The 23,892-nt window shown below is 38.6% G+C and overlaps 1 protein-coding gene across 4 annotated transcripts in view; it reads right to left on the reverse strand.

Annotated features, from left to right (window-relative positions):
* Positions 1–23,892, reverse strand: part of LOC119857604 (V-type proton ATPase subunit S1-like) — an 86,975-nt gene that overhangs the window by 40,593 nt on the left and 22,490 nt on the right. For 3 of the 4 annotated variants that reach the window (XM_043495838.1, XM_038406770.2, XM_043495833.1), the window contains 4 exons: positions 14,110–14,236; positions 13,938–14,006; positions 3,764–3,957; positions 1,423–1,463 (listed from right to left, as the gene is read on the reverse strand). In XM_043495838.1, coding sequence (XP_043351773.1) covers positions 1,423–1,463; positions 3,764–3,957; positions 13,938–14,006; positions 14,110–14,236 — 431 coding nt within the window. Of the gene's footprint in view, positions 1–1,422; positions 1,464–3,763; positions 3,958–13,937; positions 14,007–14,109; positions 14,237–18,518; positions 18,638–23,892 lie in introns of all 4 variants that reach the window. The other variant, XM_043495840.1, reaches the window with a different exon arrangement.

The raw sequence follows: 23,892 nt of genomic DNA on the forward strand, positions 1-23,892 counted from the left end.
GGGTAGTGCTTTGGTATCACCATGGTTGGCAAAAGAACCAAAAGGATTGAACATGAATTGTGGAGCCAGCACACCTTTCTACTTTTATATAGCTGATAACACAATTGAAATGCAGGCCAGGGCCTAGCTTTTGCTGCTCAGGTGTGCAAAGGAAGCAAAATGGGCCATTTCTTTGCTGGAGCACTGAGTCCCCCATACACATACAGTGGGTATAGCCAATTCCTACATTATCCCACCACCTCTGCAGTTCCAGAATAGGAGAGATCTCAGGGGTGTGGCCAGAAAGTGCTACACTCTGGCAGTCCCCATCTGTCGGAATGTCCCTTGGGGACTGCTATCAGCTGGTGGAGTTTAGGGCAGCTCTCAGCCTCTAGTTCTCCAGTGGTTTGTGCTTTTTTTGGCTAGTGATGCTACCATAGTGCCTCAGTGATTCAGAGACAGAGACCAGCTAATAATTTCTACTTAAAAATCAAATTCACTTTGTCCTACGCAAAAATAAAGCACCATTAACTTCAGAACTAAGAAGTTCTTCCTGATTTCCAACAGCTGCCTCTGATTTTAGATCTGCAGTTTTGGGGACACACATAATTGTAGGCACATTGTATAACCACTTAGCCACCTACAGTAATGAATTGATTGTGTGTGCAATCACTGGTGCCCATGAGGTTGCCCCTACAATTATTTGCAAGCCTCATAATAGGAGTGCTAATTTGGAGCCCAAGTTAAAGCCCTGTGAAAACGAGGGCTGTCTATTTGCATATAGTAATTGCTTTACAGCTAGCTTACATACCCTAGGGAAAAAAAAGGTTTTTAATATTGAAATGTGTGCACTGATGCCCCCTTAAAAAACTTTGTGTTTTTTAAACAAAATCAACAACAAATTAAACTTAAAATCAAGCACTGTTGAAGGGCCCCATTATCATTTTACAGAGGCAGAAGAAGCATTTCCCAGTCTTTTCAATCATGTGTACCGTTTTACTAGACTAAGACTTCAATCTTGCCCTCTTGAGCTGACACCTCCTATTTAGTTGTGTGCATTATAATGTACAAACATATGGGTGGGTGGGCTAAAATTTACAGAAGTAAATAGGAGACACAGTGAGCAGAGGCTTTACACTGAAGCAAGGATGGAATTCATAGCATCAATCACAAAAAGACCAGTCATATTTAGGGCCTGATCCAGTAAAGTCAACTGGGAGACTTCCATTGATTCCAGTGGACTTTGGATCAGGCTGTCAGTACCTCAATACTATGGTGATTGGCTATAGACAAGTAATATAGGTGCAGATAGATTAAAAGAGTCCTAAAGAATTCGTAATAGTATCATACCAATCATTGGGAATCACTAGAAGATATAGCATGCACCCTCAGGAAAATAGGACCAAATCATGAAACACTGGATACAGCAGCCACATTGCTTACCATTTGCAGCGAAAGCCTTTGCGGTAGAAATATCATTTAATCTATACAAAAAATGAAAGATAATTAAAATATTGTATAGACCAGAATAATATTCTCAAGAAATGTCTGGAGTTAAAAGCCACTTTTGCCCTTCCTATGCTGATCTGCAAAGCTACTACTCCCTCCTTATTCAATCCTTAAAGTCCATTTCTTTCTTCTGCAAAGCCCACAGGAAACTAGTCAACTAAGATGTATTTATTTTATTCCTGAAAAACTCAAACTTCTTTGCTCCACCAAGCTGTTGAATTCCCCAGAACAAGAACCCACGTTATTGGTATTAACCTGGTTCTTCCCTCCCCAGACTCCCTCTCATTATGTCATGTCGTCTGATATTAGCTTGTAAGCTCCTTAGGACAGAGCTCTTGCTTGTATCTGTATTGCGACATGCTATATATCATTATGCTATCTTAGGGTTCAGTTATGTCTTTGATAGAGTTAGAGTTATACTGGAGCGAGGGAGGAGCTCCACCGTCCAAGCAACGGTGCATGTATGGAGGTACCAGGGGAATGAACTGAGCAGAGGGACTTGCTACACCTGTGCAGACTGTGTAGCCCGCCCTTCTCTCTCCAGCACTCTTATGTTGATGCTTGGTGGGGTTAGTGTTGCAAGCAGGACAGGTCCCATATTCACTGTGTCCACACATGCTTCTTCTAGGGTTCCTAATGCTGCTGGCAGTGCTCCTCAGCACAGCAAACCAAGTTATAGCTGCCTCCTGTGCAGGTCCATTAGGGCGAGAAGGGACTGCCCAGCATCTGCTTCCCCCTTTTGCATGGGGCAGGCATAAGTTGGCCTTCAGGGCACAGCAATAAGCAAAACTCAACATTGTAAATAGGAAGTTAATATTTTAAAAGTTGCTTCATGTTGCTCTCAACATCTTGCAGTGTGGTTTGCAAATTTTTAGCATCAACTTCAAAGTAAACTAGTTGCTTGATTGTACCGAATTCTGAGAGTTACAAATGTAAAAGCTAGTATTCAAAGACTTGAGGGTGTTACAGGGTAAATTCCAATGAGCACAGATGCAAAATACATTTCAATGTAACTTTAGATTTTTCACATGTACAATTTACTTTTATGTTTAAAAGCATCTCCATGTGCTCTTTCCTCTCATGACATCAGTGACAGAAATGTTTACAGTAATTTATCACTGCTGTCACTTGGAAGAGAATAGAAATGCTGGTTAGAAATATGCCAAGCAATGGTGAAATTGACAACAGAACAAGTTATTATCAGATTAAATAAAATAATCAAAGTCCTGTCAAATTCAGTAATTTGCATGACTATATTGAGATAAAGCACCTAACAGGAATGCTGACAGCACCTGATAGGACTGCCTATAAACTTCGTAGCTTTTTGCTGAAACAGAAACACAGAAATCTCCAGCTCAGGAGAATGGTCCCTATACTTCAGTAACCTATCTCCAACAGTGCTCTATACCAGACACTTCAGAAAGAGGTGTAAAAGCCCCATAATTAACAATCATGCAATAACATGCCTATGAAGGAACTTTCTCCCTAACCCCATCAGAGAGAAGATGGCTTAGTCCCAGAAACATGAAGGATTTTATAATTTCCTTTAAAATTTTTATCATTTATAATTTAATATTTATAATTTCATCCTGTCTAATGTGGCTAAGACTGATCTCAATATTGATATAAACATCCAATCCTTTTTATAATCCTGCTAGGTTCTTAAACTCTGGAATATCTTATGGCAGTGAATTCCACAGGTTAATTATGTGTTGCATAAAATAATTCCCTTTATCAGTTATAAATGTGTTGCCATTTAATTCCATTAGGTGCTCAATGTTTCTAGGATAATGACACAGGTAAAATATGATTGACCTTCTCTACATCATTCAAATATTGCCCTTGGTAAACTTAAGAGACAATGTAAAATAATACAGAGTGTGTATTTAGGGCAAAATATTTGATAACTTTCTTAACCTGTAACCCTATTGTTTTAGGCACAGATTTTTAAAGGTTTTTAAGTGTTGCTGTGCTCAGCATTACAACGCCTAACTAATTTAGGATCCTAAATCCAATTTTCAAAAGGGATTTAGGCCCTCAGCCACTTCACTGTCAATGTGATTCAGGCTCCTAAGTGCCTAAATTCCTTTTGAAAATAAGATCCCAAATCCGTTAGCTGTTGCAACAGTGAGCATAGCAATGCCTCAATAACTTTTACAAATTTGGGCTTTAGTGGCTTATATACATGGTTAATACACATGGCATTTTCAAGAAGGCTTGAAAATCCTGAAAACAGAAATGTCCATTCCAATCTTTATTGCAACAAGCTCCATACCTGCTGATTGGCTGTAGCTTTACCACAAATATGTTGGGCTTGGATGTGTCTACTTCCATCTTAGATACCACAAACTCATCTATGTCTGTTAGCTTCCAATCCATTGATTCTTGAAGATAATCCAAAAGGTGACTGGTAGCCTGACAGTCAACAGCTGATAAAACTAAAGAGGATGATGAAGACTCAAGGAGTTCCTGTAATAAGTATGTGGAGAATTTAGTCATCTGCTTCATAGCTAAGACACAGGCAGATTGCTTTTTTATATTCTTGATTATGATATTCAAATCTGCACACAAATCCAACACGGCAATTTAAAAAAAACGGCAAGTAATGAGCACTGGTAGAGATGGTTGAAATTTTTTCAAAATTATTAAAGCTTTGCAAAGCTTAATTTTTTTTCACCAATTTATAGTTTTTGAAAATGCCTGAAAATGCAAAATTTTGATGAATTTTTTTTGTAAAATTTGTTTGAATATTTTCACAAAGATAATCCTGCATTTTTCAACCAGTAATGTATTAACATTTTTGCCAACGGGTTTTATATCTTTTTAAATTGATAGCACATTTTATTTAGCACATACTCCACATGAAGCCTTGTAAGCATGATACTGAAAGAGGCTAGATTGACAGCTCCTGGCCTGCATTCCCCAGAACATATACAGTGCTAATTTCCTCACACTTCTACACCAATGGGTCTCAATGTGACACAGTAATTCCATCTCCATGGCTACTACACCATGAGGAAGTGTATTTATACTACCAGTCTAATACATAGAAGGTATCAAACAGCTGTCAAACAGGAAATTAATGTTGTTGTAATTGAAATTAATCAATATAGGTAAGCACAAGTTAAAACAGTACAATTCAGTACCAGACAGCCGCACTATCATGTCTACACACTTTGCATCTTAAATACACATTCTTGATAAGTGCTATGAGTGACTAATATCTAACAAATAATTTGACAAATCTTGCCTATTTTGGGGTCACAGAATCTCATGCTGTTGCTATTTAATTTTTTATTCGTATTTTCATAAATTTCAATTACTTCCTGGCTTGCTACTCAAAACCTGAATCACAAAACTCGGACTGAACTGGCTCGGTTGGGATTGATCAAAGGGTATATCTGTTATTTGATCCGGTGAGTATGACTTCTTTATTCAGGCTTCTGAGCCAAACTCTCATGGAAATTGAATTTAAAAAAACAAAACAAACTAACAAAAACTTCTTTCTGCAAGAATGAATAAATAATGCTAATGTTCTGAAGACGCTGTTTCTGTGTCACTGCAAACCTTCTCTACCACAGGTTCCCGAATTGAGACTCTGACAGATGCTAAGGCCAGTTGGGCCTGTTGCCTTAACATGGTTGGGAACTGGAGGGGCTGCCATGAAGAAATCCAGATCCAGAATGGCTGAACCACGTGGTTCTTTCCAGAGAAGTGTGACAGTAGCAAGGCTGATCCACAAGTGTGCACTTGAGAAAGACTAATGGAGTCTAAAACAGGCTGCACTGTGACTATGACACCTAGTTCACAGTGTCTTCTTTTTTGCATTTTTAAATTTAGGGATAATTGCTACTATATCTAGTGTTCTGATGTTAAACTTGTTACAGACTCTCTCTTAACTTGTGCTAATGTTATGGTGTTGCTAAAGCTTTTCTCCTCCTACTCATTCTTTCTGTTCTCTAACACTTTCCTGACCCTTTTCTGTTTTTCTGATTGCTCAGATGTTTTGCTGTTGCTTATGTTTCCTGATGGTATTGATTTTAAAGGAGAGAACTCCAGGCTAAGGTTAGACATTTTCACAGTTTGTCTAGCTGCAAACCAAAGATACCTCGGTTGTATTGTCCAATTAGCCGGAATGGTAGAAAAATAACTACAGGAATGAAAACAGGGCCAGCTTGTCTTGATTCACAGGCCTCTGAGAAGGCTTCTCAGCAACTTCTTTTGGGAAAATGACATATCCTGTATTGCTTGTTTTGGTTAATGATAGTTGACATATTGCATGAGAAAATTAATGCCAATAGTTTTGCTACTTTAATTCAGGGAAATCTAAGGCCTGTATTATGTAGGAAGCCAGACTAGATGATCACAGTGATCCCTTCCAGCCTCATAATCTCTGAACTCCTTGCTCCCAGCAGCAGGAATTGTTCCAACAATAGTATTAAGCAATTTTTTAATTTTTTTGTTAAAGAAACATTTTTAGTGATCAGTGTCTTGATTTATAAAAATTATGAAGACGGATATTGAAAAACCTATATGAGTATTGCATACCTGTCATTAAGGAACCCACATGACGCTTTAGCTGTCTAGTGTATATTCAGACTAGCATACATCTTCGGCTCATCAGAATCCTACACACTTTAAATGGGATTGAGAATGCATAGAGCTACCCAGATGGGCCTGATTTTGCCAATGAAGGATCAGGCACTAAGGGGCAAATCTAGTTCTGAGTAATCAAGCTGGATATTGGGAAGATCTGAGGGGGAAAGGGAGAGAAGTCTTCTCCCTAAGCACACAGTGACAGTGGAACCGCTGCATAGAAAGAAGCTGGAGTGTAAAATATTTGTAAAAGGAAATTCTGCTGGCTCTGTCAAATTATCATCTGAATGAATTTTGTCTTTTTACAAGACACCTGCTCCTCTTTTAGATCAAACATTACAGGAACCTTTTTAATTGATTTCGTTTGTTTCCAGAAAGATTGTTAATTGTTTTCATTTGTTCTTAGATACAGATTGTGTTTAGATACTTTTCTGTCAATTTTGTAACAAACATATTTTGGGGAAAAGATTCCTATGTTCCCAGACTTTTCCAGGGCAAAAATAAGCCAGAAGTAGGCATGTTTCTTCATATAAATGAGAGATCCTTGAAGTCTTTAATCTGCAAAAATGCCATTTAAAATATCAGAGTTGTGGGTTTATTTTCTACCACACTGATCAATTAGTGTCACATATTCAAAGCAAAGCAAAGAGAGTTGGAAGAACCATCTGTTTCTACTCAGGTAACAATCTTTTGAAAATCAATGCCAATTACATGGAAAATTAGTGTTGTCACTGTTTTTGAAGCTTTCATCTTACATAATGTATTTTATATTTTTAGATTAATAAAATATACTTTCAGGAGGCATATATGAAATTATGCATTATAGTTCTAGGGAAAATTGATACAATATACTTTCGCAGATAAGTTATTTCAACTACTGAAAGTATTTGTGAATAAGAAGCTTTTCATTCCATTGCAGTTTTTCAGCTAATGTTGTGACTGTTGTTATTGCATATCTCATTTATTAAATTTGTTCCTGCCCTTCCGTTACAGGTTAATTCCAAATTGTTCTTTTAAAATGGGTGCATTGCTTGTTCTTTATTTATGTACTTATTTTGCTTCTTTATGATGTATAAAGAGGGCCTGATTTTATTCATTTGTTTTTATTTTCTACCTTTTTAAAAAAAACCTTGTAACTATCAGGAATGCCAAGTCAGGTCATCCCTACTTTTGCTTGAAAACCTCTTAATAGTAGGAAGTAGTGTCTTAGAACATGTTTACCATGTGTCCTCACACCATAGATAAAGGGGAAGGTTTGAATCTTTAACAAAAACAACCTTTATCTAAAAGATTAGGTAGTCACTGAAGTGTAAACAAAAACAAAGTTTTAAAGATTCTAAGGCCTTCTCTATCCCAGGCAATTGTACCAATTTAATTAAATTGGGTTAGAAACTAAATTTGGTTAAATTGGTGTAATCCTCTTGTGTGGAGACTCTTAAATTGGTTTAAGACTATCTTGTATCAATTTAGTTGAAGTCAGTACAAGGGTATATAGCAATAGGTTTCCTGATAGGGTGGGGAATAATATTTCAGCCTCTTTAAACAGAAGGGAGGGGACATGTGTGACTGAGGACTGGTCTACACAGTTCTGTACTGCTATAATTACTTTGGTTTAGAAACTCCAACGAGAGACTGCTGAATTGGAATTAATTTGCAAACTGGCTACAATTAACTTAGGCTTGAATAGAGACTGGGAATGGATGAGTCATTACACAAAGTAAAACTATTTCCCCATGGTATTTCTCCCTCCCACCCCACCCCCCACTGTTCCTCTGATATTCTTGTTAACTGCTGGAATTAGCCTACCTGCTTGTCACCATGAAAGGTTTTCCTCCTTCCCCCCCCTGCTGTTGGTGATGGCTTATCTTAAGTGATGACTCTCCTTACAGTGTGTATGATAAACCCATTGTTTCATGTTCTCTGTGTGTGTGTGTATATAAATCTCTCCTCTTGTTTTTTCCACCAAATGCATCCGATGAAGTGAGCTGTAGCTCACGAAAGCTTATGCTCTAATAAATTTGTTAGTCTCTAAGGTGCCACAAGTACTCCTTTTCTTTTTGCGAATACAGACTAACACGGCTGCTACTCTGAAACCTGTCAGTTAGAATGGTGCAACTCTTACTGTGTATGCAGTTATATGGATATAAAGATGCTTATAGCAATATAGTTTATACCTGTTAAGCAATCATATTGAGATAAGATTATATGTCCCTGTTCTGCCTGTTGGTAAAATGATCAACAGTTTTTACTGCCACTAATGATTGCAATTATTTTCAGTGACATACACGTTTGTTTTGGCCAATTAGATTATATTTGGCTGTCAGGGAGTGTGTATAATAATAAGTCATGTAGCTGTGCATATGTACATTTACACACATGCAATATCTAGCAAAAAGTTCTGACTTACAATAGTAATTACACAACTGCACAGCTGGCAGCTAATTAGATTGCTTTATTTTACATTGTAATTCCATAAAGTTAAGTATCAGTGGAGAAACAGCCAAAGCTAATACTTGGGAAAACAGTTTGTGGGATATAATTTGCTTGACAGATGTTCTCCCAGAATGCTAATCTTTGTATTTTATTATTTAATAAAAACAATTATTTGAACCTTTAGGATATCTTTTTCTGTATTAACTGGAAATGGAAGCCTCTAATTGCACACACACTCATTGATCCCAAAAGCTCAAAACAGCTGTTAATGTAGCTGAACAAATCTAATAGCTGCAAATGTCTCTGCAGCTTATAACCCTATAACTCTCTTTGCAAGTTAAATTTTTCCTTGTATTACACATGCTGTTACATGCACACATTCATACTAAATGAGATCTCTAGTTTAAGTCTGTGAATAAATTTGCATCTCTGAAGTTCAAGAGGAGAATGCTCAGGTGACATGGCACAGCTATTATTTCTTAATCAGTCATACAACAAAGTTTGTATATTGAGATGTAAAAATTTGTGATCATGCAACACTAAAGATCTGAATTTGCCTAAGGTGAAGAAATTCATGGCTGATTTTCCCTTTGTCCCTTATTGTGTATATATTATGATACGGTCTTTCATCAAAGAATCGGGACTGGATTTCTTTCTAGAAGATATGCTTTCACTCAACTGGAAGTTATAAGCTTGATTCGGAGACTACTGGGTGAATTTTTGTGGCCTCTGTTCTACAGAAGGTCATGCTCAATGATCTTTTCTGGACTTCAAATCTATGACTTTGTTCACAAATGCTCAACTATTGCTAAAGTAATACATATGTGCACCTAAGTGAAAGAAAAATGTTTTGCTTAAACAATATGTAATTCAATGTAACATATTTACAATCCTATTGATGGAACAATATAGAAAAATGCAATTTACAGTCTCCGTGGCCACCAAGTCCTACTCTAATACCTCCAGACTTTCTGTCCCAGTCTCCCACCACACCCAATTTCCTTGTCCACTCAGTCCCCTCCCAACAGCTCCTTGTCCAGCCAGTCCCAGTCCCCACTTCACCTGGCTCCTCTGATCTGGTCTCTCTCCTCCACTCTGGTCCCCATTTGCATCCCCCCACCACCACCACATGTGCCCCTGCACTAATCCCAGTCCCATTCTCCCTCCATGAGCTCCTCAACCAATCTCAGTCTCCCCCTGCACCTACTGGCTCCCAAGTCCCTATCCCCCCCCACCCCAGTTTCCCTTCCTGGCTTCCAGTAACAATCTCCGTTCCCTCCCAGGTCCATCTCTTGTCCCCTCTGCATTCAAGTCAGACAGTTTCCTTCTTCATGCTGCCTGGGCCCAACAGGAGAGGCACTGAGAGAGCAGGAGAGACAGCTTCTCTGCTTTCAGTTCTAGTGCCCAGACCTGGATCCAGTCCCAGCACACCCCACAGCAGTCCAAAGCTGCAACTGCAGGGAAAGTCCAACTCAGCCCTGAGCTGGAGCATGCCCATTGTAGAAGGAATCTTTGGGAAAAGCTGTTAAATCCGGTAAGTCTTTACTGAGCATGTGAATTTTTTCAAGGGCTTATAACTTGGCCAATTTTGGATGGATTTCCATGGGGCTTTTCCATAGCAAAAGGCATATCCGTGACTTACATGACACTTCCCTACCAAGTCCATTCTCCAAAGCACCCAGGTGCTAGCGATTTTCAAATAATAAATTACCGGAATTTTTTGTCTTGGGCAAAACAATGCATTTTTCCTTAGCCTCATTCTCAGAAATGGCTGAATCGTCTTGGCTGAAATTTTCCAAAACATTCAGACTGAGGTAGCCAGCCAGCATGGAAAATTTCAGCCCAGACAGTTATGACTGGAAAAGTTATAAGTGAACTAAACCAGGGTCTTATAATGGGAAATGTCAGGCAACATTAATAGGCAATACAGCCCGCCCCCCACATATGATGTACTGCTTCATATGTCCCTTTGCTTGGCAAGATGTGGTCATTATGGGTCAGATCCTGCAAAGCATTCAAATCTCTCTGAAATCAGTGTGAGTTGAGGCTGCTCAGCATGTTACAGCAGTTATTATTGGAGTTTTAATTCTGTTTTCTGAAACTCATGCAATGAAAGTCCCAGTCAGTGTTGCAATAGTACTGCTGATTCTCTTAAATTCTTTGATCTTTTTTAAAGGCAAAGGGGAAAAAAAGTATTTAATGAAAAAACACACCTTTGGCTGAGTGGCTGTGCCTCAACAATGCTTAAAGAGATTTTCTTCCAATTTCCCAAATGAATTCACTTCTGCAGTGAGAAGGAGCATGTGAAATTTCAGCCCCAACTGGAATGATTTTTAAAGGAACCACTGAAAATAAGGGCTTAGAATGAAAGTGCCATTTCAACAATAACTAACAGAAAAAGAGAATCATAGAAGATTAGGGTTGGAAGAGACCTCAGGAGGTCATGTAGTCCAACCTCCTGCTCAAAGCAGGACCAACACCAAATAAATCATCCCAGCCAGGGCTTTGTCAAGACAGGCCTTAAAAACCTCTAAGGATAGAGATTCCACCACCTCCCTAGGTAACACATTCCAGTGCTTCACCACCCTACTAGTGAAATAGTTTTTCCAAATATCCAACCTAAACCTCTCCCACTGCAACTTGAAACCATTCCTCCTTGTTCTGTCATCTGCCACCATGGAGAACAGCCTAGCTCCATCTTCTTTGGAACCCCCCTTCAGGGAGTTGAAGGCTGCTATCAAATCCCCCCTCACTTGTCTCTTCTACAGACTAAATAAGCCTAGTTCCCTCAGCCTTTCCTCGTAAGTCATGTGCCCCAGCCCCCAAATCATTTTCATTGCTCTCCGCTGGACTCTCTCCAATTTGTCCACATCCTTTCTGTAGTGGGGGCCCCAAAACTGGACACAATACTCCAGATGTGGCCTCAATTGTGCTGAATAGAGGGGCATAATCACTTCCCTTGATCTGCTGGCAATGCTCCTACTAATGCAGCCCAATATGCTGCTAGCCTTTTTGGCAACAAGAGCACACTGTTGACTCATATTCAGCTTCTTGTCCACCATAATCCCCAGATCCTTTTCTACAGAACTGCCACTTAGCCAGTCGGTCCCCGGCCTGTAGCAGTACATGGGATTCTTCTGTCCTAAGTGCAGGACTCTGCACTTGTCCTTGTTGAACCTCATCAGATTTCTTTTGGCCTAATCCTCCAATTTGTCTAGGTCACTCTGGACCCTATCCCTACCCTCCAGTGTATCTACCTCTCCCACCAGTTTAGTGTCATCCGCGAACTTGCTGCGGGTGCAATCCATTCCATCATCCAGATCATTAATGAAGATATTGAACAAAACCGGCCCCAGGACCACCGCCTGGAGCACTCTGCTTGATACTGGCTGCCAACTAGACATCGAGCCATTGATCACTACCTGTTGAGTCCAGCGATCTAGCCAGCTTTCTATCCACCTTATAGTCCATTCATCCAATACATACTTCTTTAACTTGCTGGAAAGAATACTGTGGAAGACCACATCAAAAACTTTGCTAAAGTCAAGGTATATCATGTCTATCACTTTCCCCATATCCACAGAGACAGTTATCTCATCATAGAAGGCAATCAGGTTGGTCGGGCATGACTTGGCCTTGGTGAATCCATGTTGACTGTTCCTGATCACCTTCCTCTCCTTCAAGTGCTTGAAAAGAGTGGGGCAAACCCAGAGCCCAGTGCCCAGCATAAGTAGCTTCTCTGGATGCTGAGTGGATGCTTAAGTGGACATAAGGAGAACTCCTACCTCTAAGGTTATGGCGTGCATATGGTTCTGCAAACTCTTACATAGTCCAACTATAGGGCAAAGAATAGGAGGATCTGCACAGTTGTCAATCTCTCAGCCCTCCCCCAGAACACCCAGGTCTGTCATGTAAGACTATCCCCGCACAGGTGTCTTGCAAGGTGCAGGCATGTGTACATCCTGCACAGCTCCCTGAAATATTTCCCTCTCTTGAACAGTCGAAGTGCACCCGTTCTGCTGCCAAAGGAGCCTCTGTGACCCTGGAAGTAGGAGCAAGAATTGCTCAACAACCCTGCTTTGATTTTAAAAGCACAGGAGATGAGTCACATTCTGAAGTATTACTGCAGCCTTTTGAGGATGCAGCCATTGGCTCTTCAGTTACATTTTACTGTAATTTCCATAATTTACTCATTCCCAAATGCACTTTTACACTCGCTGTATAGTTATTTGAATTTGGTGTTAGTCATGTTAGCATAAAAACATTATGATCTGCTGTGCAGGTGACAAGTTGAAGAGTCCAGGAGTGTTACTGATGCAGGAAAAGAGTGAGGAGGAATGTTTATAACATCTAAAAGCCACAGGCTCTTTGAGAATATATATGGTTTGCTGTACGAGACCTAAACAGATTTATATTTCCCCCCCTCTGCTCTAATATGAGCTAGAGACACTAGCAGCAGGTCCTACATTTTGAAGACTCTGTTCTTCCAGCACTGTCTCCCACAATGCATCTATGACTGCCATCTGTGAACACTCCTTCACACTAACCAATAGGACCTGGGAACAGTGGGTACATCGAGTTGGGTGTGTGTGCTTCTGTCAGGATGGACAGTGTGTACTGAGCATGCTGCCTAGGGTGACCAGATAGCAAGGGTGAAAAATCGGGACGGGGGTGAGGGGTAATAGGTACCTATGTAAGACAAAGCCCCATCGGGACTGTCCCTATAAAATCGGGACATCTGGTCACCCTAATGCTGCCTGAGCATTTTGTAAACATTCTTAATGAGAAGAACTAGAGTGGGAGGTCAGAAAGTGCCGAGGACATTTTCAATGTTAAGTTTGCATTTTTGCTCCAATAAATAACAGTAGCACAACTCTGTAGGCCAACGTTTAAAGTATTGAGATGTCTAATCACATTATTGCACTCAAAAATTAAACAGTTAGATGTCTACATGCTATAAAACACCCTCACAATTATTTGTGGGTGCATAACTATGGAAACCAAATAGGAGGCCACTTTGAAAATCAGGAGCAGTGAACCTATTCCTATAGCTGTTTCACTTTGTTCAGCAATTTTGCAAGTGTGCTTCACTATGTAACTTTGGAGGAGTATCACTCTGGGAGTTTCTTGTTTTATACTGACCAATATAATAATGTTTTTAGAAATAATTTTTACAGATGATGATCAATGAGCAGAATTTGACTTTCAGAAAGAAAATTGCTACAAAAGATATTACTTTTTGCTTTTCTGCAGTTGCTTTTCTGCAGTTCCGCTGTAAAAATTGAAAAACCTTCTTAAGTTTAACTATCAAACTGCTTCATTTGAGTATCATTCTATTAACAATTTTCTGTCGTGTCTGTCTAACATCCATTTTTTTTTAAATACCATTGGGAGATAACATGTGGAATAGAAAGACTTGCCTGAACATTGTGAAATGGCTTCTCATTTTTATAAGATTCACTGCAATGCGTGAAGTCATCAATGCTAAGCTGAAAAGCAGAAAAATAGTGCAGGTCAGACGGTGTCATCTCAGCTCATTACACACAAGCTGTACTCTGCATTGACAAGATGAAACAAATTACCAGTACATACCGTATCTTGAAGGAACAAGACAAGGTTCTTGGAATCCTGGGTAAACACAGGCTGCAGTAGCATATGCAGCTCCTGCTTTGAGATAATGTGTCCCTCATGTAAAGTAGCTTCAGAGTTCCACAGTGAGCTAAAATTAAAGTTAAATATTTTCCTTTATACTTGTTGCAAAGGTTGACATTTTGTTTCACTTAAATATACAAATGCTGGCAATGATATCATAGTCTTTTGATAAGGATCAGGTGTAATAGCTGGCAGTCTATTCTAGAGGTGAATTCAAATGGACAAATTATTCTAGTGTAGTTCATATCAAGTCAGTTGAGTTACACTAAGGATGAACTGGGGCATGGATGACTATTATTTATTACTACTGCCACCTGCCATTAGTATTTATTATGATTTGTGGAGTGCCAACAGTATGCTAGATACTTTATTGACATGTGTAAAATGGGGACCGTCACATGAAGTATTTACATTGTCCATGCCCAATCCTGCAAACACATACAACTAAACAAAGTGCTTTCCACTGTGGACGATTCCTCAGAAGTCAATGACACTGCCAGTGGTAATAAACACTGTGGATCCAATTCAGCAAACCATCAGTGTTCAGCAAAGCCTATGCTTAACTAGACCTCAATGGGACTTAAGTACATGCTTAAGTGGTTTGATGAACAGGGATGGATTTAAGCATCCATATAGGCATATTATTGTAATAGACAGGATATTTTTGAAAAGAAAGTTGATAGTACATACTACCTTTCTTTTATATAAAATAGATTTTAAAGGTTGGAAGTCATATTGTTGTTTAGAATACAAGAGAAATTTTCCATTTGCTTGCTCTGGATCCTTGTAATGATCCTCTAGAGAGACATGGATACAAGCTGTCCTATGTTTTAAATGGAAATAGATTAGCCATCACAGCTGTTCAAAAATGACCTTAGCAAAATGAATAATTTGGCAGGGAACAACGGAGCTGGTGACTCAAATGGCTAAGACTCGACTTGGGAAGCAAGCTGCTATATCTGATTTGTGGGCAAAACTAAAACTACTGTTCTCTGGTGCCAGATTTCTTCTTGAATTTAACATACTTACCTGGGAACAAAGAGTAACCAGAGCCAGAGGAAGAGGTGCAAATCCACACAGAGGGTGTTGTGGTGGTGGTGATGATGATGGCACTTTTAGAGAGGAGAATTCAGAAACTGTGTTGCAATCATCAACACCACTACCTCTAGCACTTCATGGAGACACAGAACCCATTACTGAAGGGATGCGAGGAGGAGCATGAATACAGGGAAGCTGATGAGGAAGTCTGAAAATAGATTTGTGGCCAGGAGGTGAAGCAGTAAGTTGACTCGTTGTTCCATTGTGGCTAAGGCTAAAAGGCTGCCATTGAAAGTCCAATTTTCCTGTAGTAGCATCCTCTATTGGAATCTTTCATCTGGTCTCTGTGGATTTCTACTGGAGGACCCGTAACACCAAAGAACCATCAGACAAATAGACTCAATTGTTTTGTGCCAAAACTTGGTTGCCAAAGGGAATCAGTAAGAATGTGTTGAAAATTTTCAGCTGGAATTTCCACTATCGAATTCCCACTAAACTACTTGCATAGTGCAATCAGACACCCTGGTGTTATGCAATGGATAGAATTCATGCTAAGTTACTAATATTTTGGCATCACATGAACACTTATGAGATAAGATCTTTTAAAGTGAAGGTGGATTTGCAATAATAAAATGCATAGATATGTTTTCTCCTACGTTCTTCAATATTGAAACAACCACTTTTGCAGAAACTTCTTGGGGAAAAAAATTACTTTTTCAGAAGTATGAAATCATCCAGAATAAAAATGGTAAAAGCTTTCATGCAACGCTCTTTTAAAGCATTTACAATACATTTGCACAGCTCTAATAGCAGAGAGAGAGAGAAATAGGTGACTGCCTATATTTTAACACATTGTCATCTGGTATTGCAAAACTAAAACCAGGAACAACTTAGATCTTCCATATTTTATCAAAGATCTGGGGGTTTGGATAAATTATCCTAGATTTGCCTATCTCCAGATCATAATATTTAGTGAAACCATTTGTTTTATAGAAGTATCATAGGTAGGTACTTTGGCAGCTATTTGGTAAAATATTATACATATTACAAAAGTATATTTTCAATACAGAAGTAATGATGACACCTTGCTCTTTTAATAGTCCAATACTTCACATTGTTCTGCTTGGGTGCAAAACTCTATGGAAAATCTGGCCCTAAATGACTTGTCTAAGATAATACTGCAACTCTGGAAAAACAGGTTTCAGAGTAGCAGCCGTGTTAGTCTGTATCTGCAAAAAGAAAAGGAGTACTTGTGGCACCTTAGAGACTAACACATTTATTTGAGCATAAGTTTTCATGAGCTACAGCTCACTTCATTAAGCTTATGCTCAAATAACATTTGTTTGTCTCTAAGGTGCCACAAGTACTCCTTTTCTTTTTTTCTGGAAAAACAGGGGTAGAACCTCAGTCTTGCATCTTCCGGTCACGTGCTTTAACCACTAAACCATGATAAGTCAGTGTTCTTAGCTTGAATCAAATGAGTTCCATTGTAATGGACAACAGATGCACAATTTAGTATTTATTCAGCCTGCTATTATTGATTGTAATCTCAGCCACAAGTGAATATGAGAACATAATTTTTTAATCAGGAATTGTTGCAAGGAGAATCCTTTCAGAGTCACAGCCTTTCATGGGTGAAAATACTTTGGGTGTTCTGGCAGAATGGAGATGTGATACCAGCTGTGATACTGGCAGTCAGGAAGAATAGTAGTCTGCTGAGAATATATTTCACTGTTGATTGCCAGTTGAAAGCAAACTATATTTCTCTGCAAGGCTTCCCAGAGTTTTGTGAGGAGTCAACTCAGGGTCTCAGTTTGCACCCTGAGTTGACATGAAAGCTGTTTGTAAAGATAAAATATCTAGCTTACCGTAGATTTTCAATCTTACAACAAGTGGTAGGTGCTGGGGACACTTTCAGGAAAAGGCTTCAAGGACGTTAAAATTAAAGACTAGTGGAGCCACTTTTTAAACCTTAGGGGTAAACCCTGCAGTGGCGGCAGTAAATTTCTTATTATTATTTGGGTACGCTTACCATTTGATATTTTCATATGCATGTTAAACCTCTTCATTTGTGCTTTGAAATTCATACTAATGAATATGTAGAAAGCCCAAGAGCTTAGAAATTGCTTCAGAGGTATGTTTGGAATTTTGAGAGACGGCAAACTCCATGATCTCAGCATCAGCCTTAAATATAAACTTTTAAAACCGCAGGGAAAGCCCCAAGGATTCACAATTATTATTCATATAGAGTTTTAGTGCCTCAGCTCAATACTGAACCTCTGAATTTTTTACATTTATATCAGCAAGATACAGCATTAAAATATTAAGGAAACTGATTACAGATTAATTTATGCAAAATTAGTAAATGACACGTCTGAGGGCAGGGAGAATGGACAGCAAAAAGTTTTAACAATTATCTTACAGCAAATCAAACAGTAGTTTAAAATCAGTTTCCCAAACGGCATTGGCAAAATTGTACAAAATAAATATTCACATGATTATTCCAAAGCTTTTACATCTGCAATTAATTGGAAAAATACATGACACAGGAAACAGAATTATATTAACGAGGAGTCCTTGTGGCACCTTAGAGACTAACAAATTTATCTGGGCATAAGCTTTCGTGGGCTAAAACCCACTTTATCAGATGCATGGAGTGGAACATACAGTAGGGAGGTACAAATACACAGCATATGAAAAGATGGGAGTTGCCTTACCAACTGGGGGGGTCAGTGCTAACAAGCCAATTCAATTAAGGTGGAAGTGAGCTATTCTCAACAGTTGACAAGAAGGGGTGGAAATCAATTTCGTAGTGCTAATGAGGCCAATGTAAACAAGGTGGCCCAGTTCAAACAGTTGACAAGAAGGTGTGACTATCAGCAGGGGGAAATTAATTTTTGTAGTGACCCATCCATTCCCAGTCTTTATTCAGGCCTAATTTGATGGTGTCCAGTTTGCAAATTAATTCCAATTCTGCAGTTTCTCCTTGGAGTCTGTTAAATTAAATTAGATTCTAAATCAGTATGGTAAAAATTTGTGGGTTTATTTTTTATTTAGCTCAACACAGGAACAATACAAAGATGTTGGGATGTTAATAGATCCATTTTAAAATATGGCAGTCTTGGAAAGGCTCATCATTCTTAAGCACTCGTCCTTTGACAGCTTTATGAGTTGGTGGGGCACCTTTTCTAAGGTGATTTAGATTCTGAATGTGTACTTCAATAACGCCAGCATCATCTCCGAAAATACAATCTACATAGGTTGGTTCTTATCTCTCGTTACTTCATTTTATTACATGTATTTTCACTTACCATGTGTTTGTGAGTACATGGACTGCCACAAAAATAGAGACTGGAAACTTCACCAGTAGACTAAAAGCTGTTTAAGGGCACAATGAAGCCACCAGAGAGACTGCCATCAACTTCAGGTGCTGAATGAGTAATATTAATTCATACCTTCATGTGAACATTTGTTTAATATTCACATTAACCATATCATTTGCCTTTTATTTTAAATCTCTTAATTGCAGTTAGCTGTGTGTGTTTACATATTTTACTATCTGGTTAAAGAAGAGGTGGGGAATATGACTCAGATGCCCTCCTTCCACCACCAGGGTGTAGCTAGGCTGACCAGACAGCAAATGTGAAAAATCAGGATGGGGGTGAGGGGTAATAGGAGCCTATATAAGAAAAAAAATCCAAAAATCGGGACTGTCCCTGTAAAATCGGGACATCTGGTCACCCTAGGTGTAGCACAAGCCTGCAGGGGATGGATACAAGAAGGAGTGCTAAGCCTGCAGTTTGCTTCCCCTTCCACTATCTCCACAGACATCCTGATCAGCCTGAATGTACAGTTTGGTTCTGTAGTGGGACAGTGAGGTATACAAGGATATTATCTGATCTGTCTTCTCTCTAGGGCCAGCTCACATTTGGACAATGTTTTTAATGGAAGCAAAGATTTCAATAAACCCTGTATCTTGGTCTGGGAGGAGGATAGACTATGATTTAATAAGGCTTTTACATCTCTGATTTATGATCCTATATACTCTTTGTAACTTGCAGATAAAATCATTTTTAATTTGTCTTTTTCAATCAGCAGGAGATTATTAGGCAAGCAATGATATTTTTCCCTGTGCATCAGAACTAAGCAAGACCATAGCTAGTTAATAAAATTTCATTAGGAACTTGGAAATACAACCATTAGATACCAAGTTTACATGTCACCAGTGTTAGTGGTAAAGGCAGAATGAAAATTAATGACTAATGGACCAGAATTTAAAAAAGGTACTGAAGCATCTTATTGTACGATATCACGATGGCAGCTGGATACATTTATAGATGAAATAATACATTTGGAGTGGCAACCCAACAATGGCCTGATACAAAATGTCATCTTACAGCGGAGCATATTTGATTCTTCTGAGAAAAAACATCCCCAAGGAAGCTAAGGGATTTCTCAACTTCTTTGTATTCACAGTATCACTTCCCTATGCCTATAAATCAGAGTAGGTTTCCCTTTAAACTTCTCACAACTATAAGAAAAACTATTATTTTAGTGCTTGGCCTTAACTCTTGCTCAAAGTCACTTATAACCTGCATTCCCTGTACAAAGATCCATCTCCAGTCTTGGCATAATGCTGGGTGGTTATTGGAAAATGTGAAATGTTTTCACTGACTGTAAGCAAAGAACATTCCTATGATAAGAGGCACTTGGCTTTACAATTTTGGGACTCCCTAGTGAAAACCATGTCGTTGTGGCATCTAAGCTATTCCTACCTCATCTTTCTTTAAGGTTGCTGTTAGAAATACTAGGATGTTGTCAAATTGTTTATATGCATTATAGAAGAGACCATTTTAGTGTATTGAAGTACAGTAAGGATTGGTGTTAAATCCATTTTATACTTTGCACTGTGTACATTTGGAATTTCAGGTTTCTCAGATCGGTGTATAGTGCCTGACAGAATAGCTTTCATTAAAAGGCTTCCATATAATATGAGAGAGATTCTGAAAGGTGTTACTAATTATTTATAATTTTTCATTTACCTTGCTAGTGCTTTACAAACATTAACTATTTTTCATAACACCCATGTGAAACAGGTACTATACATTTTATTAGGCTCAATCCTGCTCCAATTGAAGGCAAGGATAATTTTGCCATTGATTTCAATGAGGGTAAGAAATGGACCCACTGACATCATTTTACAGATGAGAAAACTGAGACAGAGAGAAGTGGCTTCCTCAAGAACACAGAAAGATTCAGTGTCAGTGATGAATTTACAGCTCAGCCATTGCTGCCTCCTAATCTTGCTTACTTCATACTACTAAACCCTAGTATGCTTTTAAATGTAGATCTTATCAAATGGTACTTGAAGGGATGCTAATCACAACTCAACATACTCACTCAACTACTGTCTACACTGTCCTTAAGATTTTATTTGTTTTAACCTTTTTATTTGGAAATAGTTGGATGCATCATGTGGTTAGTTAACAGTTTAAAAAAAATACTTGAACTCTTAATCTGTACGTCCCAATGTGTGCTGGTTAAGGAGACAGGCCAAATTCTGCTGTCAGTTACACCAGTGTAAGTGAGAGCAGAATATGTCCATCACCATTATATATAGCAGTTTTTACTTGGGTCAAATTCCATTCTCAGATAGCTGTGTACAGCTCCTATTGAAGATAATTTGATTTTTGTAAGTTTAGCCCCAGGGCAGAATTTGGCTCTCACTCATTGAAGGGCTCATGACCTCTACAGAGTTTACTCATTGGCAGAGGCGGGGTAAATCCCCTAGTCTTCCAGTGAGCACTTTGGGTGATAAAATTTAGGAACAATTAAAATTAAACTAACCCCCCTCGTCCCCCCCAAAAAAGAATTACCCACTGCCAAAACTTAAAGCTAATGAGCTGCAAAGGAAAATTATCACAGAAGAGAAGAACAGTCTAGAGAGGTAACACACAAGGAAATTCAATTTTAAAGTTGGCTACTGCAGGTCAGTTCATCATATAAAAGAGTATATGGAGCCAGGATAAATTCCTAATTACTCTTTCCAAACTTGTAATTGGCAGAGTGGTTGTGAATGGGTCCACTTCCTAACATGGAATATTCACTCACTCACGAGGTGGAGGGAGAGGTATCAAGACAGCAGAAAATGACTAGCATGGCTTTTTACATCTTCATGTTTACAGCCAGCAGCTCTCTGCCCACCATTCCTTCCCTAAAATGTGATTTTTTTTTTTCCACCAAGTGAAGATTGAAAGGGTTTTATTTAACATTCCAAACATCTGCTTTTTTTTATCTCTTCTGGATTGTGTACATAGACCTGTCATGGTCAAAACTTTATGGAAAAATCCTGCAGAAACTAAAGGATGAAACCACCAAGATTCTATAGAACTAATTATAAAACCTATTGCACAACTTGTGTTAATTTGAACAGATTTGATTGTAAAGGGACACTGAAATATGTTCAGTCCCAAATGTTATAAACCATGTCATATACCAGTAGTTTCATATTCAGTTAATAAGTGCCTCTTTCCTTGGTTTAGTTTTAATATCTTTGGGCTTAGAGTAATAAAAAACCTGTTACTCTTGGTTTAAGTTTCAAACAAAGCTGTGCAGAAGAGCTATAACTGCAGTGTTTAAAACCAGAATTATGGACAGAGGTATCCAGGAAAGCTTTCATTATTAGGAAGTTCCTCTTTTAAAATACTGCATGTTGAATTTGGAGCCAAGCGTATACAAAAGTGTCCCTTTCATGCAAAACAAAGTTACTGCTGCTTCTGCTTTATTTTTTAAACTAATATACATCTGTTATTTACTTCATTTGCATTCACCAAGAAATAATTTCTCCCACACCAAACACTGCATTTTCAAAATGCAAAAGGTCATGGATATAGGTACATTTCCTCCTGAAAAAGTTGTAGGCATATAAACATGAAGCTGGTTTCACTACATTGCCTACCTGATTTCCTTGCTGTTGATCCTGAATAAACTGTATGGAACAAGTTGCTAACGGCTTGCTAGTGTAAAGTTTGTTTTCATTACTACTATGAACTCTTGCTTTCTGACCACGCCTTACCTTGCAATAACTTTTGTTTAAACACAACAGCAGCATAACTTTGTTTATATTAACAGATGCAAGAAATAAAAAGCAGGACAAAGAAGACATGGATTCATTTTGGAACATTTTTTGTCTTAAAAAATGAAACTATTACCCAAATCTACTTTTCTTTTCAGTACACAATTTTAGATCTCTTCCAGGTGTCTATTTTAAAGATTCATAAATTAGTCAACTTCTACTACCTCCAATGTAGTACAAGGTCCTGAAATTAAAGATTCATCCTTTACTTTCCTTCTGAAAAGAAACACAAAGCTAACTAATTTAATTTCATTCTCTGTAGTTACATCTGCATTCGATGAAGTGAGCTGTAGCTCACGAAAGCTTATGCTCTAATAAATTTGTTAGTCTCTAAGGTGCCACGGGTACTCCTTTTCTTTTTGCGAATACAGACTAACACGGCTGCTACTCTGAAACCGTTCATCACCACAGTATCACATTTAACAGAAGGAAAGGTTTCAGAGTAGCAGCCGTTTTAGTCTGTATTCGCAAAAAGAAAAGGAGTACTTGTGGCACCTTAGAGACTAACAAATTTATTAGAGCATAAGCTTTCGTGAGCTACAGCTCACTTCATCGGATGCATAAAGCTTATGCTCTAATAAATTTGTTAGTCTCTAAGGTGCCACAAGTACTCCTTTTCTTTTAACAGAATGAAAGGGCATCAAAGAACTCTATTTGGAATGGCATTTTACACATTCATTTTACACATTTTACATATTTATTGTACTGAAAAGCAATTTACATAGTATACTATTTCTGCATAAACTTACTCCTTTCTCACAATGAAAGTAAATTAACAGGCAAATGTAAATAAAATCAAGACACCTTTCCACAAAGGACCCTTATTCAATCTGTCACCTCTTGAGTCAGCCCTGTACTCTCTCACAGACCACAAAGGTGGTGAAATGTACTGAGGGGAAGGCCTGCTCCATCTCCAAGAGGAGTTTAACTTTAAGAACTCACGGCTGCAAAGAAGGTGACTGAATTGCTTGCAAGGATTCCAGACCCTACCACTGACAGCTACATAGATCAGTGATGTCATGAAGCTAATAAGTGCAAGGCAAAGAGAGTCATTAGGAAATAGTTTGAAAATAACTTGGATGAACTTTATCACATTTCAAGCATGATCAGATGGATGGTTATTGTTATTTACATCACAGTGCCTAGAGGCCATAACTGAGTTCAGGGGGCCTGTTTTGCTAGGCATCATACATACATATATACATAGAATAAAAGTCTCTGCCCCCACAGGATTTACAATCTAACGAGACAAGACAAAGGAGGTAAAGCAAAGAAGATTAAGTGATTTATACAGGCCTAAGGTAAGACAGCAAGTCTGTCTAGGGTACAGCAGGTCTATTATTACGTTTGTCCTCCAGAATAGCCTCCTTCATCCTTGCTTAGATCTGGTTAAAAAGTGGCCGGTGACCTTGCAAGTCCTTTTGGATTCTTTCTTTGAAGTGTCTCACATGTCAGGTTCAAAAGTCTTGTGACCTCCTAAGTACATTCAAATCCTTCACATTCAAACATCTCCCCTGCACTTTCAAAACCAAACCAGTATGATGCCACAA

Source organism: Dermochelys coriacea, chromosome 1, assembly GCF_009764565.3.
Source record: "Dermochelys coriacea isolate rDerCor1 chromosome 1, rDerCor1.pri.v4, whole genome shotgun sequence".
Taxonomy (NCBI): domain Eukaryota; kingdom Metazoa; phylum Chordata; order Testudines; family Dermochelyidae; genus Dermochelys; species Dermochelys coriacea.